This window comes from Panthera leo, chromosome D3 (assembly GCF_018350215.1).
Source record: "Panthera leo isolate Ple1 chromosome D3, P.leo_Ple1_pat1.1, whole genome shotgun sequence".
Taxonomy (NCBI): Eukaryota; Metazoa; Chordata; class Mammalia; order Carnivora; family Felidae; genus Panthera; species Panthera leo.
The window spans coordinates 48,789,370-48,803,257 of record NC_056690.1 but is presented as its reverse complement, the minus strand read 5'-3'; the positions used below and the strand labels follow the sequence as shown (position 1 = coordinate 48,803,257).

At 37.2% G+C, this 13,888-nt stretch overlaps 1 protein-coding gene across 7 annotated transcripts in view; it reads right to left on the bottom strand.

Annotated features, from left to right (window-relative positions):
• Positions 1-13,888, bottom strand: part of TAF4B (TATA-box binding protein associated factor 4b) — a 179,024-nt gene that overhangs the window by 148,168 nt on the left and 16,968 nt on the right. For all 7 annotated transcript variants that reach the window (XR_006195060.1, XR_006195061.1, XM_042909611.1 and 4 more), the window contains 4 exons: positions 10,297-10,461; positions 10,072-10,194; positions 6,756-6,845; positions 2,355-2,969 (listed from right to left, as the gene is read on the bottom strand). Coding sequence is in view for 5 of the 7 variants with exons in the window: in XM_042909611.1 (XP_042765545.1) it covers positions 2,355-2,969; positions 6,756-6,845; positions 10,072-10,194; positions 10,297-10,461 (993 nt within the window). In the remaining 2 variants the exon portion in view is untranslated. The remainder of the gene's footprint in view (positions 1-2,354; positions 2,970-6,755; positions 6,846-10,071; positions 10,195-10,296; positions 10,462-13,888) is intronic.

Sequence of the window (13,888 nt, the reverse complement as noted above, 5' to 3'; positions counted from 1 at the left end):
GGAAAGACACTAGGTTCTAGTCTGAGATCCAATACTTGTTGAGTGCCAGTGGATGGGTCACTTAATGTTTCCAGAGTCTTAGTTTTCTCACTGCCTTTTCTTTATCACAAAATTATTTTAAAACCCATAGTTAATACATGACATGCTTTTAAAATTCTACATAGCTATAAAGTATTATTTCACTTCAGGAACTAATAATAGTATAAATGTTCAATAAAGATTAGCACTGATTCAAGAATCACTTATGACCTGTAAAGAGGATTTCAATTCTGTTCAGTGCTCCCAAAAAACAGGCCTTTCCTTGAGGCAATTACTCTGTTTCAGTGGTTCCCAAAGCTGGCTGCTCAGACTGATATTTAAGAATCACTGCTTCTAAAAAGGTTTCAAGTCTGAGATTAAATTCAGACAACCCAAGAGAAACCCTGCAAGGCAGGCACATTTCTGTATTTGAAAATCAGACCCTGAGTGGGAAGGGATGAAAAAAAGATTAGCACCCAGGAAATGGCTATTACTTCCTACCTACTCAGGAGTTTGATTGTCCATATTGATCTTCCTTCTTTCATCTTAAACCCATTGCTACCTTCTGCCTCAAAGACAATCATCCACAGATACTAACCTCTGCTCCTGATCACACAAACAAGGCTAGTAAGTCTACTTGGATTTTATTATTCCCAGAAGCAGAATAAAAACTAAAACAAAGAGATTCAACACACAGCCTTTAACAAAAAGATTTATAAAAGAAAACAAGGGCAATTACCAAAACTATACTAGAACAGCTAGTGTAACAGGTGTTAGTTACAGTATAAGGTAAGCAAAAAGAAAAATAATTTTTATTTTACTTATTATTTTTTTAATGTTTATTTTAGAAAGAGAGAGACACAAAGAGCATGAATGGGGGAGGGGCAGAGAGAGAGGGAGACACACAATCTGAAACAGGATCCAGGCTCTGAGCTGTCAGCACAGAGCCCAATGTGGGGCTCAAACTCACAAGCCTTGAGATCACAACCTGAGCCGAAGTCAGACGCTCAACCGACTGAGCCATCCAGGCATCCCAAGAAATGTGATTCTTAACTCACCATGTACTATCTCCCACAGGTTATTAATAATACTCTCACCACCTGTCTTGAATCAACTAAAATGTTCTAAACACTGAAAATAAGGGGAAGCCCCATGAAAATGAGCCAGGAAGCCAAAAGGGGAACCTCTCACACCCTACAACTAGTCATCAGCTGCAGACCCCAACACAAAGAGAGGTACCTTGCATTCTGAACAGGAAGAAACCTATCCTTTACTACGACTGCAGGAGGAAGAAAGATTTTCATCTTGCCCAGCAACAGCCCAGCTGATGAGAGAGAGACTGTCACAACTCCGCCAAGGAGAAGCTACTACACATCGAACTGTGTTTACTCCAAAGGACTTTTGATTATAACAGCCTTTTCCAACTTCCTCCTTTCCTCTATACAAGGCCATTCTCTTCTGCTCTCTAGATGTGCCTGTGATTTTGCCATAGCTTGCTTGTCCTGAATCTAATGCTCTGCTATTCCCAAATAGCAGTTTATTACCAATAAACTGGTAAAATAACTGACAGTTTTATTTCTAAGTGTTAACAGCGCTAATTGATAAATAGCTAAGGTTTCTTTCATCCAAGAACCTCCCAACCTACCAAGTTTAGGAAAAAACACAGCTTCATACTCATCTATTCCCCTCACCGTTTCCCTCCCCTCTTAGCATATTTTTCTTGAGAACTGTTACCATAACATTACCTCTGTAATAACCTTGTCAAAAAGATTTAGTCTGAATCTTAACTTGAGGAAACAATTAGACATAACAAAGGACATTCTGCAAAACAACTAGCCTGGGCACTTAAACTATTACAAGATAATGAGCAACCATGAAAGGCTGGGGAGCTGTTCTGGATTAAAGGAGCCTAAAGAGAAAAGACAGGTGAATGTAACAGGCAGTTCTCTATCAGAAAAAAAGTAGCTGTAAAGGACACTGTTGGCACAACTAGGAAAATAACTGTACCAATACTAACTTTCCACATATGATAATAAGTGTGAGGCCCTTATGTTAGAGAAAAAATCCTTTTCAGTAGGAGATACACAGTACTTAGCTTAGAGATGCAACATCACGACTTCTGCAATAAGCTCTCAAATGGTTCAGGAAAAAGTTATGTGCGTGTGCTTATGTGTGTGAACAGAGAGAGGAAGAAACTAAACGAATATGGCAAAATGTTACCAAGTATTCAAACTCAGTCAAGGATACGCAGGGGCCTGTTTTACTAGCCTTGCCAGCTTTCTGAATGTTTGAAATTTTCAAAAGAAGAAACTGAGGAAGAAATGAACGTTACTCACTAGTTGTTTGACTTTAACTGCCTGTGGAATACCAGCCGGCTGAGAAAGGACGGGGCCTGGTGGTGCAAGTTTTATCTGGACTGGAGCAATGACAGGCTTGTCAGATGTGGTCCCAGCAGAGGTCATGACAGGTTTCACAGACGGAAGACAGACAGCTGCTGCCGAAGGTTCTCCGAAAGTCACCGCAGGGAGAGCCAGCGTGACTGCTGCCCCAGAGACAGCTGGCTTCTCAGGTGGGAGGGAGACTGCTGTGACTGTGTTCTGTATAGATGTCACCAGTGGTTTTGGAGTCTGAAGCAAAACCGTTCCAGCTGCTGTTCCTCCTGGTGCAGCAGGTGGACCCAGAGAATGAAGTGTCACAACTCCTGGTTTTGCTCCCCCTGGGCCAGCAAGTGGATTCAGAGCTGGCACTGACACAGTGCTGGCTGTTGTTGTTCCAGAAACAATGATGGGTTTTTCAGGCTGGATGGAGCAAACTGTTGTTGTCACCACGGGAGAAGTGGCTGCTGTTGTGGTACAGGTAGCAATGACAACCTCACTACAGGTCTGCTGAACACACTGCTGAATAAAGCTCTGGGAGTTGGGCATGAGTTGTCGTAAGGCAATCACACTTTTCTAGAAACGGGAGAAAAAAGAACCTGATTAAATAAATCAACTGCTAGTAAAACTAAAGGATTTAGTACTTCATAGCTTTGTATTTTTCATAGCTTTACAACATAAAACAAATCAAAAGTATATCAGGTGTTTCAGTTGAGGAAATCTGGTATCACTTCATATTCATATCCTGTCAAAATCCAGGATACAGTCAATTTAAAGCCCCAAAGTGCTTTATTTTTCAACAGGAAATTATCTCCCAATATTAAACTTATTTTGTATACCTCAATACCAATTTAGTAAAATAAAAACACTGTGTATACTTGTTTATATTTACCTATACCCCATAATAGATCACTAATAATCTTAGTATCTATAAGTTTGTTTTATAACAATAGAATCTATCAAAAAAAAGGTTTTAGTAAACAACTTTCAAGCTTTGGATAGACAGTCTTAAATCAAAATAAAAGTAATACAAGAAAAAACAAAAATAAAACTAATACAAACAAGGTCAATTTCCTTAATTGAGCTAGAATATTTTCATTTATTTATTTAACTATTTGTCTGTTTATTCATTTGTGTTATTTATTTGAGATAGAATGCGAGTGCATGCATGCGGTGGGGGAAAAGCAGAGGGAGAGGGAGGGAGAGAGTCTTTTGGGGGGATGTGGGGGGGAGAGACGATCTTAAGCAGGCTCCACACTCAGCATGGAGCCCAACTCAGGGCTCAATCTCATGATCTGAGCCAAAATCAAAAGTGGGACACTTAACTGACTGAGCCCCTTAGGTTTCCCAAGCTAGAATATTTTGACAGGATTTTACATTGGTGTCCCTCACACCCTTCTAAAAGAGTAAAGGGTGTTCAAACTAAAAAGTAGAACATTCTTTTTGTCCCTGGGGATTTTGTTTTTAAGAAAGAAAAAAAAAATGGAAAAGGAGGCAAGATAGTAGGTTATCTTTTGGTGAATTCAAGGGCTGTTTGGAAGGTTTCCTTGTTTTGACATTTAAATTCAGTCAGACTGCCTTTATTTAAGAAGCAAATGAGAACCATTGTTCTTCCTTTTCTTATAGTTACTTCCTTTACTTTTTTTTTTTGATTAAAAAGGATTGAAAAGCTCTCTGAAGGTTTTCAAATATGTATGTAAATGGTAACAAAAGAAAGTAAGAAACAATCTCTCATAATCTTTTTCCAAACTTTAAAAACAAGCTGCTTTGGAAACACATGAACAGATGAAGTGATCTGATTAAATTTAAGCTAGAATTCTAACATGAGGGGATCCTGAGAAAAACACAATTGAAAAAAAATGTTAAAATAATGAGACTCAGGGGCATCTGGGTGGCCCAGTCGGTTGAACGTCCGACTTCAGCTCAGGTCACAATCTCACAGTTCGTGACTTGGAGCCCAGCGTCGGGCTCTGTGCTGACAGCTCAGAGCCTGGAGCCTGCTTCAGATTCTGTCTCCCTCTCTCTGCCCCTCCCCCATTCATGCTCTGTCTCTGAAAAATGAATAAACATTAAAAAAATTGTTTTAATAAATTAATTAATGAGACTCAAAGAGATAATAAAAAATATATGTCTAAATTATCTCTTGATCAGCTGGCCAGAGTTAAGTTTAAATGTGGCATCTCTATGCCACATTCAATGTCCAAAAGCTTTCAAAAATGAGAAAAAAATTCTCACCAAAAAAAAAAAAAAAAAAAAAAAAAAAAAAAAAATCACAAAACTTAATAGATGCTTAAAAAACACATAAAGGGATGCCTGGGTGGTTCAGTTGGTTACGCTTCTGGCCCTTGATTTCAGCTCAGGTCCCAATCTCACCGTTTGTGAGATTGAGTCCCATGCTGGGCTCTGTGCTGACAGCATGGAGCCTTCTTATGGTTCTCTGTCTCCCTCTCTCTCTCTGCCCTTCCCTCTGCTCATGCACACACATGCACATGCTCACACACTCTCTCTCTCTCTCAAAAATAAATAAACTTGGGGCGCCTGGGTGGCTCAGTCAGTTGGGCGTCCAACTTCGGCTCAGGTCATGATTTCGCGGTCCGTGAGCGGTCCGTGAGTTCGAGCCCTGCCTCGGGCTGTGTGCTGACAGCTCAGAGCCTGGAGCCTGTTTCAGATTCTGTGTCTCCCACTCTCTCTCTACCCTCCCCCGTTTGTGCTCTGTCTCTCTCTGAATAAAAAATAAAAAATAAGTGTTAAAAAAAAATTTTTTTTAATAAATAAATAAATTTAAAAAAATACATACAAAGCACAAATACTTCCTAGTGTAACATTTGGCAACTTAATGTTAGTATTATCAAACAAATAGTCAGGTAGAATAAATTCTGGACCTGTGAGCTTGATAAAAAAATTAGTCAATTTAAAGTTTTTTTCATCTCCAAAATGGAAACGACTATAAAATCTAGCACCTAGTATTCTCAAAAGACTGATATGAAAATTAAGCGCAAACAATGCAAATTTAAAAAGCATCTAGCATGGGCGCCTGGGTGGCTCAGTCGGTTAAGCCTCTGACTTCGGCTCAGGTCATGATCTCACGGTCCGTGAGTTCGAGCCCCGCGTCGGGCTCTGTGCTGACAGCTCAGAGCCTGGAGCCTACTTCGGATTCTGTGTCTCCCTCTCTCTCTGACCCTCCCCTGTTCATGCTCTGTCTCTCTGTCTCAAAAATAAATATTAAAAATCAAAAAATAAAAATAAAATAAAAAATAAAAATAAAAAGTATCTAGCAAAGCATAGGATACATAATAGAAGCCTACTGATTATCTTCCTTCTCCCCCATGGTGTCTCCAGGGAGTATGAAATACAGATAAATTCAAGAGTTGTCAGTGTCATATAGACACCTATAGCTCACAGAACTTTAGGCATTGAAAGGGACCCAAGGAAGAACTGCCTCTAACTTCTCAATCAAGAAGGTCATCCAAAAAGCAGGGCAGTAGTTATTTGATATTATTAGGTATTTTGCTGAACCTGCAATTTGCCTTTCCCCAGACCAAGTCTCCTTTAGCTAAAACATTCTGTTGCTATAGCCACAATTCATATCACATGATTGGCATCCTCCTAATCAATGTGCTCACCCTTCTAGTGACAGTTTCCACTATTTTAATATCCTTCTGAAGAGGTGTCCCATTTTCCTTGCAACTCTTCTTCTATGAGGCAACCAAAAGGAGCCTTCCACTGTGGCACCTCTTTCATCTCCCTACACAGTTAAGTCAAATTGTCTTCCATTATTTCAAAATTTATGGGATGACTCTGTGGTTCACTATAATCCCAGGTCTTTAATAACTGTATAAATTTCAATTCGATTCCTCTTCAGCTTCTGAATATCCCCCAAAAAATAATTTTTATAGTCTCTTGTTATCAAAGTTACTGTTCTACATTAAAATTCTATTTAATTCAACAAATTGTCAAAGGAGTATGCCTAGTAACAGTTTTTAAAAATAACAGCTCTCCCACTAAATTTGGCACGATGAGATTTTTTTTATTTCTAAGACAATATGAGTTATTAGGACAAAGCAGAAGGCCCTATTTTAATGGAAAAGTCAAGATATTTGAGGATATAAGCTTTAACAATATAATCATTAAGTTTTGTTCATGAATGAGGTGTTACTTCTGTTTTCTCAAAGTGTTCCAATCCAAAGAATATGGACTATGAATGTTAACAGATGACAACAGTTGAGAGCCCTCTCCTACGTTGTTAGTATTTTCACATTAAACTGCTGTCATATTGAAATATTCAGGTTTTCAATTATTTTTTAAAAATTATTTTAAATAATCTAATCCAAATAATTTCTTCAAAGTAACAGACAACTTTACCTTAAGAAAAGGAACTAGGTGAGGCTGAGGTGAAGACTTGAGTTCAACATACAGTTGTCTAGTAAATTCTTCTGCTTCAATTTTTGCATCCTGAGGAACAGAAGAAAGAAGAATACTTTTATGTTTACAAATATTTTAAAAGAGAAAAGGTATGTAATTCATGATTGATGTAAGGAGGTAAAAGACCTACCTGTATTCTGAAAACTAGAAGATGTTAATGAAAGAAATTGAAGAGGACACAAAAAAATGGAAACATATACCATGCTCATGGGATTGGAAGAATTAATATTGTTAACATGTTTATACTACCCAAAGCAATCTACAGATTGGATACAATTCCTATCAAAATACCAACAGCATTTTTCATAGAACTAGAACAAATAATCCTAAAATCTGTGTGGAACCACAAAAGACCCTGAACAGCCAATCTTAAGAAAGAAAAAAGCTGGAGGTTATCACAATCCCAGATTTCAAACTATACTACAAAGCTATAGTAATCCAAACAGTATGGTATTGACACAAAAACAGATGCACAGATCAATGGAATAGAGTAGACAGCCAAGAAATAAGCCTATGTGTATATGGTCAATTAATCTATGACAATGAGGTGAAAATATACAATGGGGAAAAGACAGTCTCTTTAATAGTGTTGGGAAAACTGGACAGCTACATACAAAAGAATGAAACTGGACCATTTTGTTAAACCATATACAAAAATAAATTCAAAATGGATTAAAGACCTAAATGTGAGACCTAGAACCATAAAACTCCAGAAGAAAACACAGGCAGTAAACTCTTGGACATCAGCCTTAGCAATATTTTTCTGTATATGTCTTCTCAGGCAAAGGAAATAAAAGCAAAAATAAACTACTGAGACTATATCAAACTAAAAAGCTTTTGCAGAGCAAAGGAAACCATTAACAAAACAAAAAGGCAACTTCCTGAATAGGGAGAAGATAATGTGCAAATGACATACCTGATAAGGGGTTAATATCCAAAATATATAAAGAATTCATACAACTCAATACCAAAAAAAAAAAAAAAAAACAAAACATCTGATTAAAAATAGATAAGAGGACCTAAATAGACATTTTTCCAAAGAAGACTTAGGATGGCAAACAGACATATGAATAGATAGTCAATATCACTAATCATCAGGGAAATGAAAATCAAAAACACAATGAGATATTACCTCACACCAATCAAAATGGCTAATATCAAAAAAACAAGAAGTAATAAGTGTTGGCAAGGATGTGGAGAAAAGGAAACCCTTATGCACTATTGGAAGGAATATAAATTGGTACAGTTGTTATGGAAAACAGTATGAAGATTTCTCAAAAATTTAAAAATTAAAATAACACATGATGCACTTCTGGGTATTTACCCAAAGAAAACAAAAACACTACTCTGAAAAATATATGCACCACTGTGTTTACTGCAGCACTGTTTACAATATCCAAGATATAAAAGCAACCTAAATGTCCATCATTAGACAGATGATTGGATAAAAAAGATGCGGTATATACATACAATGGAATATTACTCAGCCATAAAACAGAATGAGATCTTGCCACTCACAACATGGATGGACCTAGAGGGTATTATGCTAACTGAAGTAAGTCAGACAGGAGAAAGACAAATACTGTAAGATTTCACTTATATGTGAAATCTAAAAAATAATACAAAGAGAAACAAACTCAAATACAGAGAAGAAACTGGGGAGGAGAAAATAGGCAAAATAGCTGAAGGGACTTAGGAAGGGCAAACTTCCAGTTATAAAATAAGCAAGTCAGAGGGATGGAAAGTACAGCACAGGAAATATAACGAATAATATTGCAATAACTTTCTGGTGACAGATGGTAACCACACTTACTGTGGTAAACATTCTGTAATGTATGTAATTGTCAAATCACTATGCTGTATACTTGAAAATAATATGTCAACTACATTTAAATCAAAAATTAAAAATTTAAGTTAATTTTAATTTTTAAAAATGCTTGAAAGTTAAGTTAAAAATTTGTTTGTAGGACTTACAATTTTAAATATTTAAAATAGTTTTCCCAAGCAGAAAACTAACCGTTTCAAATGTGCTCTATTTCTAACAAATTATAGGTAGCATAAAAAAGAGTAGTAAAGAAGGTATTTTAATATTTATAAAGTATACTTGTTTTCCTGTAATATTTGAAACATAAACATCTTCTAGGAAAAAGTGACCATTTTTATACAAAAAATACACAAAATTCTCATTGTATGGTCAGAGAAACCTGTAGATTTTAGTAGTTCAAAAAATTCAAAATTGTATTTCTCTGTTATATCATCAGCATATTTCTTAAGCATAAAATATGTAATATTTGCTCATTTCCACTTTCATCTGCTTTAATGTATGTAAGCATTTTATCTGAAAGATATAAAAATGAATGACATATAATTTGACAGCTAAAAAATACAGCATCTTGGAACTTAAGTCAAAGATCATCACATTTTGTTTTAAATGTTTACTTATTTATTTTGAGAGAGAGAGACAGAGAGTGCACACAAGTTGGGGAGGGGCAAGAGAGAGAGAGAAGGAGACAAAGAATCCCAAGCAGGCTCCCCACTGTTAGCACAGAGCCCAACATAGAGCTTGATCTCACGAACTGTGAGATCATGACCTGAACTGAAATCAAGAGTTGGACACCCAACTGACCGAGCCACCCAGGCGCCCTAAAGGTCATCACATTTATTACTCTTCTCATTTTAAGAGAAGGAAAGGCAGACTTAAGAAGATTAACTTACTTCCATGGGTTACAAAGTTTGTTGTTTGAACTTACAGACTGGCTTTCTGACATTTGCAATTCTAGTAACAATTTTTTACTTGGCCAAATAGTCAACCTTCTCTCCAAGGTCCTTTTTTAGGTTAAGGCATACAGAAAATAATAAACAAGAGATTTACTTGTCTTAGATTTATTATCATTATAAAGCTCTTAAAAAGCAAAAGCAGAAGCACCTGGAGGGTTCAGTTCATTAAACATCTGGCTCTTGACTTTGGCTCAGGTCATGATCTCACAGTTCACGGGTTCGAGTCCCACCTTGAGCTCTGTGGTCTATTTGAGATTCTTTCCCTCCCTCTCTCGATCTCTCTCTCTCTCTCTGTCCCTAACCCCTGCGTAAAGCTTTCTCCCAAAATAAACTTAAAAACAAAACAAAAAAAAAAAAAACAAACCATAGCTTGTCAAAAAAATCCATCTAACATAAACCTCACTTAAAGATACATCCCATTTAAAACATGTTCTAAGAATTCTCAAGGAATTTTCACGTTTTCATAATACTAACTTACCAAAAGTTGTTCCACCAGTTTCTTCACATTCTGCCCCATTTCTGGGGACTGTGATCCACTACACGCTAGTTTTATTAACATGGCAAGGAAGTTCTTACACTTCTTCACATTTTCTAGCATCGCCTAAGTAAAGAAATATACATAAAACACAAATGTTAGCTAAAAACAGAATTCAAGAAAATCTGTAAAGAGCTGTACTCACATAAGGTGGAAGTGAGAGCTTACCGGAGAAAGATTTGCCTGAGCAGCTGCTGAGTTCTCTGCTTTGAGACTGGGATCATTTGAGAGGGCAGGTGATGCTCCCAAATTTGAAGGCTTCAGGGTAGTTACAGAATTCAAGGGCTTTCCAGGAGTAACTGTGACAACACTGGCTGTTGGCACAGCCACAGACTGAAATTAAGAGTAGTGTATATTTAGATACATTTACTATAATATATATATCACAGCTGGTGCCTCATTTCACACTTATGAGACTACAAATGGATCTTGACATCTTTGCTTTCATGTTATGTTCTACTAGTGTAAGCCAATGGCACACTGCTGTAAGAGCTCTGGACTTTAACAGATCTGGGTTTCATTCTCATCTACCTACCTACTTTTCATTGACATCTACTGAGTGTTGTCCTCAAGCAAGTAATCCCTTGACTCCTGTCTATAAAAAAATAGACACCTACCTACTCTCCTAGGGTTGTTTGTGAAAAATAGTACCAAGCATATGGTCCTCAAAAAACATTATTAATACTTCTCTAAAAAGAATTTGAAATAGTCTTTATATGAAAATATAGGATTTCCTATTCTATAATTTTCTGCTTAAGTATAAAGTAGAGAGATCTATTGATCATCTTGTATTCAGATAAGCTTTTATTAGACTATTAAACATAATAAATATTACAAACTGTGATATCTTACTTTCACAGTGAAAAGAATTTTGGTTATTCTACCCTCTATTGAAATGAGGTGTGATTCTAGCGCCACCTGCAGGATAAAAAGTTTAATACAAGAAATCACAAGTCAGGCAGTTAAAAACTTAGACAACTATATTGAGATAAAGCAACAATCTTATTTTAAAACAAACACTGAAAGTAACAGAACAGGAGTCAAGTTTAGGGGGATCAGAAGACAAGAGTATTTATAATTCATGCAGAAAACTGAACAATGCACCATCACTTTAGTTGAAATACTTGTATACTAAGGCATACAACACAGAAAGTTCAGGTTGCAATGTCCTTCAAGAAAATTCCTTTGGTAACAGTCCCAATAAGTGAATTAAAATGTACACCAAAATTGCCCACTTTAGAAAGACTGGAGCATATATTAGACAAGCATATATTAGAAAAGACAAGGGTAAAAATGGGAAAGAAATTAAAAACCCTGATTAATGATGAAGACTAGAATGAATGATGAAATGTTAAAAAAAAGTTAAATTAAAAATTGCAGCTAAATCTTCAACTTTTATATACCCCTTTGTAAAAAAGAGTGCAGATAAAATCTCATTTGCTGAAAATTAGACAGAGTGTTTATTATTCTTACTGATATTGTAATTCTCAAGGGTTAAAATTTCAAATTGCCCCATCCAAAGCAATAAAGAATAATGCTTAAGAACATAGAGGCTGGAAGAATGAAATCCTGCCATTCTCAATGATGTGGATGCAGCTAGAGAGGATGGATGCTAAGTGAAATAAGTCAGTCAGAGAAAGACAGATACTATTAGATTTCACTCATATGTGGATTTAAGAAACAAAATAGGTGAGCTTATGGGAAGGGGAAAAAAAAAGAGAGAGGGAAGCAAACCACAAGAGACTCAATGGTAGAGAACAAACCGAGGGTTGTTGGAGAGGAGGTGGGTGGGGGGATGAGCTAAATGGGTAATGGTATTAAGGAGGGCACTTGTTGTATTGAGCACTGGGTGTTATATGTAAGTGATGAATCACTAAATTCTACTAAAACAGATATTACACTGTGTTAACTAACTAGAATTTAAATAAAAATTTGGGGGAAAAATTGCAGCTACGTTAGTAAAATTTTATTAAATATAAGCAGATCTCAAAGGCAACAATAAAAATGAGTCTCCCTCCTATTCCTAGCCTTAGTCTTGCTCTTCAAGGACAACTACCGTGCAGTTTCTCTGAATCTTTTTGGAGACTGTCTAAAAACTTTTCCAGGTCAATATACAATAATGAAATACTCTTCCTTCAGCTGAGTCTATATTCAGTTGAGTCTAGATTTATACTCTGCCCTTAATTCCTTATACTACTTTATTTAAGAACATATAATCTAAAACTTTAGCTGGTAATTATGATTACTTTCCAGGACAATGGGAAGTGTTCATTGGGGAACCTCAGGGTTCCTCTCCCTCATGAAGTAAAATAAGGCTCAATGAAATGTGAGCTCAGAAAAAGCATACTATTTTTTGTGAACAGATGAAGGATTTATGGCATTTCCACTTTCCTTGTCAATGTTTAATGGTCTCTAGTATAAAATCTGTCTTTCATAACTCTTTCTAATATAGTTACTAGCTGTACCTTACTAGATATCTGCACCTTCCATGCCAATTCTAACTCTTAAAAGGCATAGAGAGGTACACAATCCCAGTCTTACTCTACCTACACAATCCCACTGCAGTAATGGATGGACCATCTCAAACTCAATCATAACTTCTGATATTCTCGACCAGCCCATGGTATTTCCATGCTTTGCAAGACTGCACTGGCACTGATTATGATTGTCTGGGGCGGGGGGGGGGGGGGGGGGGGGGGGGGAGGGGGCATGACCTAAAAGCTGGCATCCTAGTAAAGTATTAGAACAGCCTGCAGAAGGCACAGGTGAAGTGCAAACTCAGAGGCAATACTCAATGATGATCGAATTCCATCCTCCAAGAGTAAGTGTACTAACTGTATCAAGAAATCCTTTATGGTACTATGTCTCCAATAGGACAAATACATGAAAATCAAGGAATCAAGGAGTAAAGGGATGAATGGAACCACTTATCACTCCCAAAGACATGCTGGGGGACCATGTGCTTCCCATTTTTGCCCACAGGGGGCACACTTTCACCAGAGGACACAACAAGAGTTCCCATAAACTAGACACCATGACTGCCTCCTGGGCACCTCAGGTTTCTTACGTCCAGGGAACATCAGTAAAGAGCTTATCATGACAGGGGCAAGTGACCTGACATCTGGAATAGGTAGGGTTGCTATCTTACAATGCAGACTGAGAGGAGTATGTGTGGTGAATCCAAGGGATCTGCTTAAGTGCCTGTTGGTATTTCCTTGCCCAATTGTAATGATAAATGGACAAGTACAGCAACTCTTGTCTCAAAAGAGCATAGTGATTAAGACCTCAGATCCCTCAGGGATGAAAATCTGGTCCCACTACCAGTTAAGCTACCAAGACCAGTAGAGTTATTAGTTGAGAATGAAGGGAATCTAGAATGGATAGGATAGTAAAGGAGGGAGATGATGAGTATCAGCCACAGCAGTGAGGACTGTAGTTCATCCTATAACCTCCTCTTCTTTGTTTCCCCAAGGAAGAAACCCAATGGAATTCCAAAAGATCTGGTCTCTAACAACGTATAAGGAAGTAGATACCAGTGATACAAGGAGTAAACTTTGCAATACCATCACAAGGACATCTGTGTTGTCCCAGCTGTTGGGAATGCTATTACATAGGCTACAGTTGTCAGTTCTTTCAGGGTTTGCCTCAACTACAGAGAATTATCTTGCCCAATAGCACAACTCTCCCTGTGGAACTGACATCCAATGACTGATCACAGAGTGGGAATTAAGGACCAGCTGACCAAAGCTGGCACATAGTA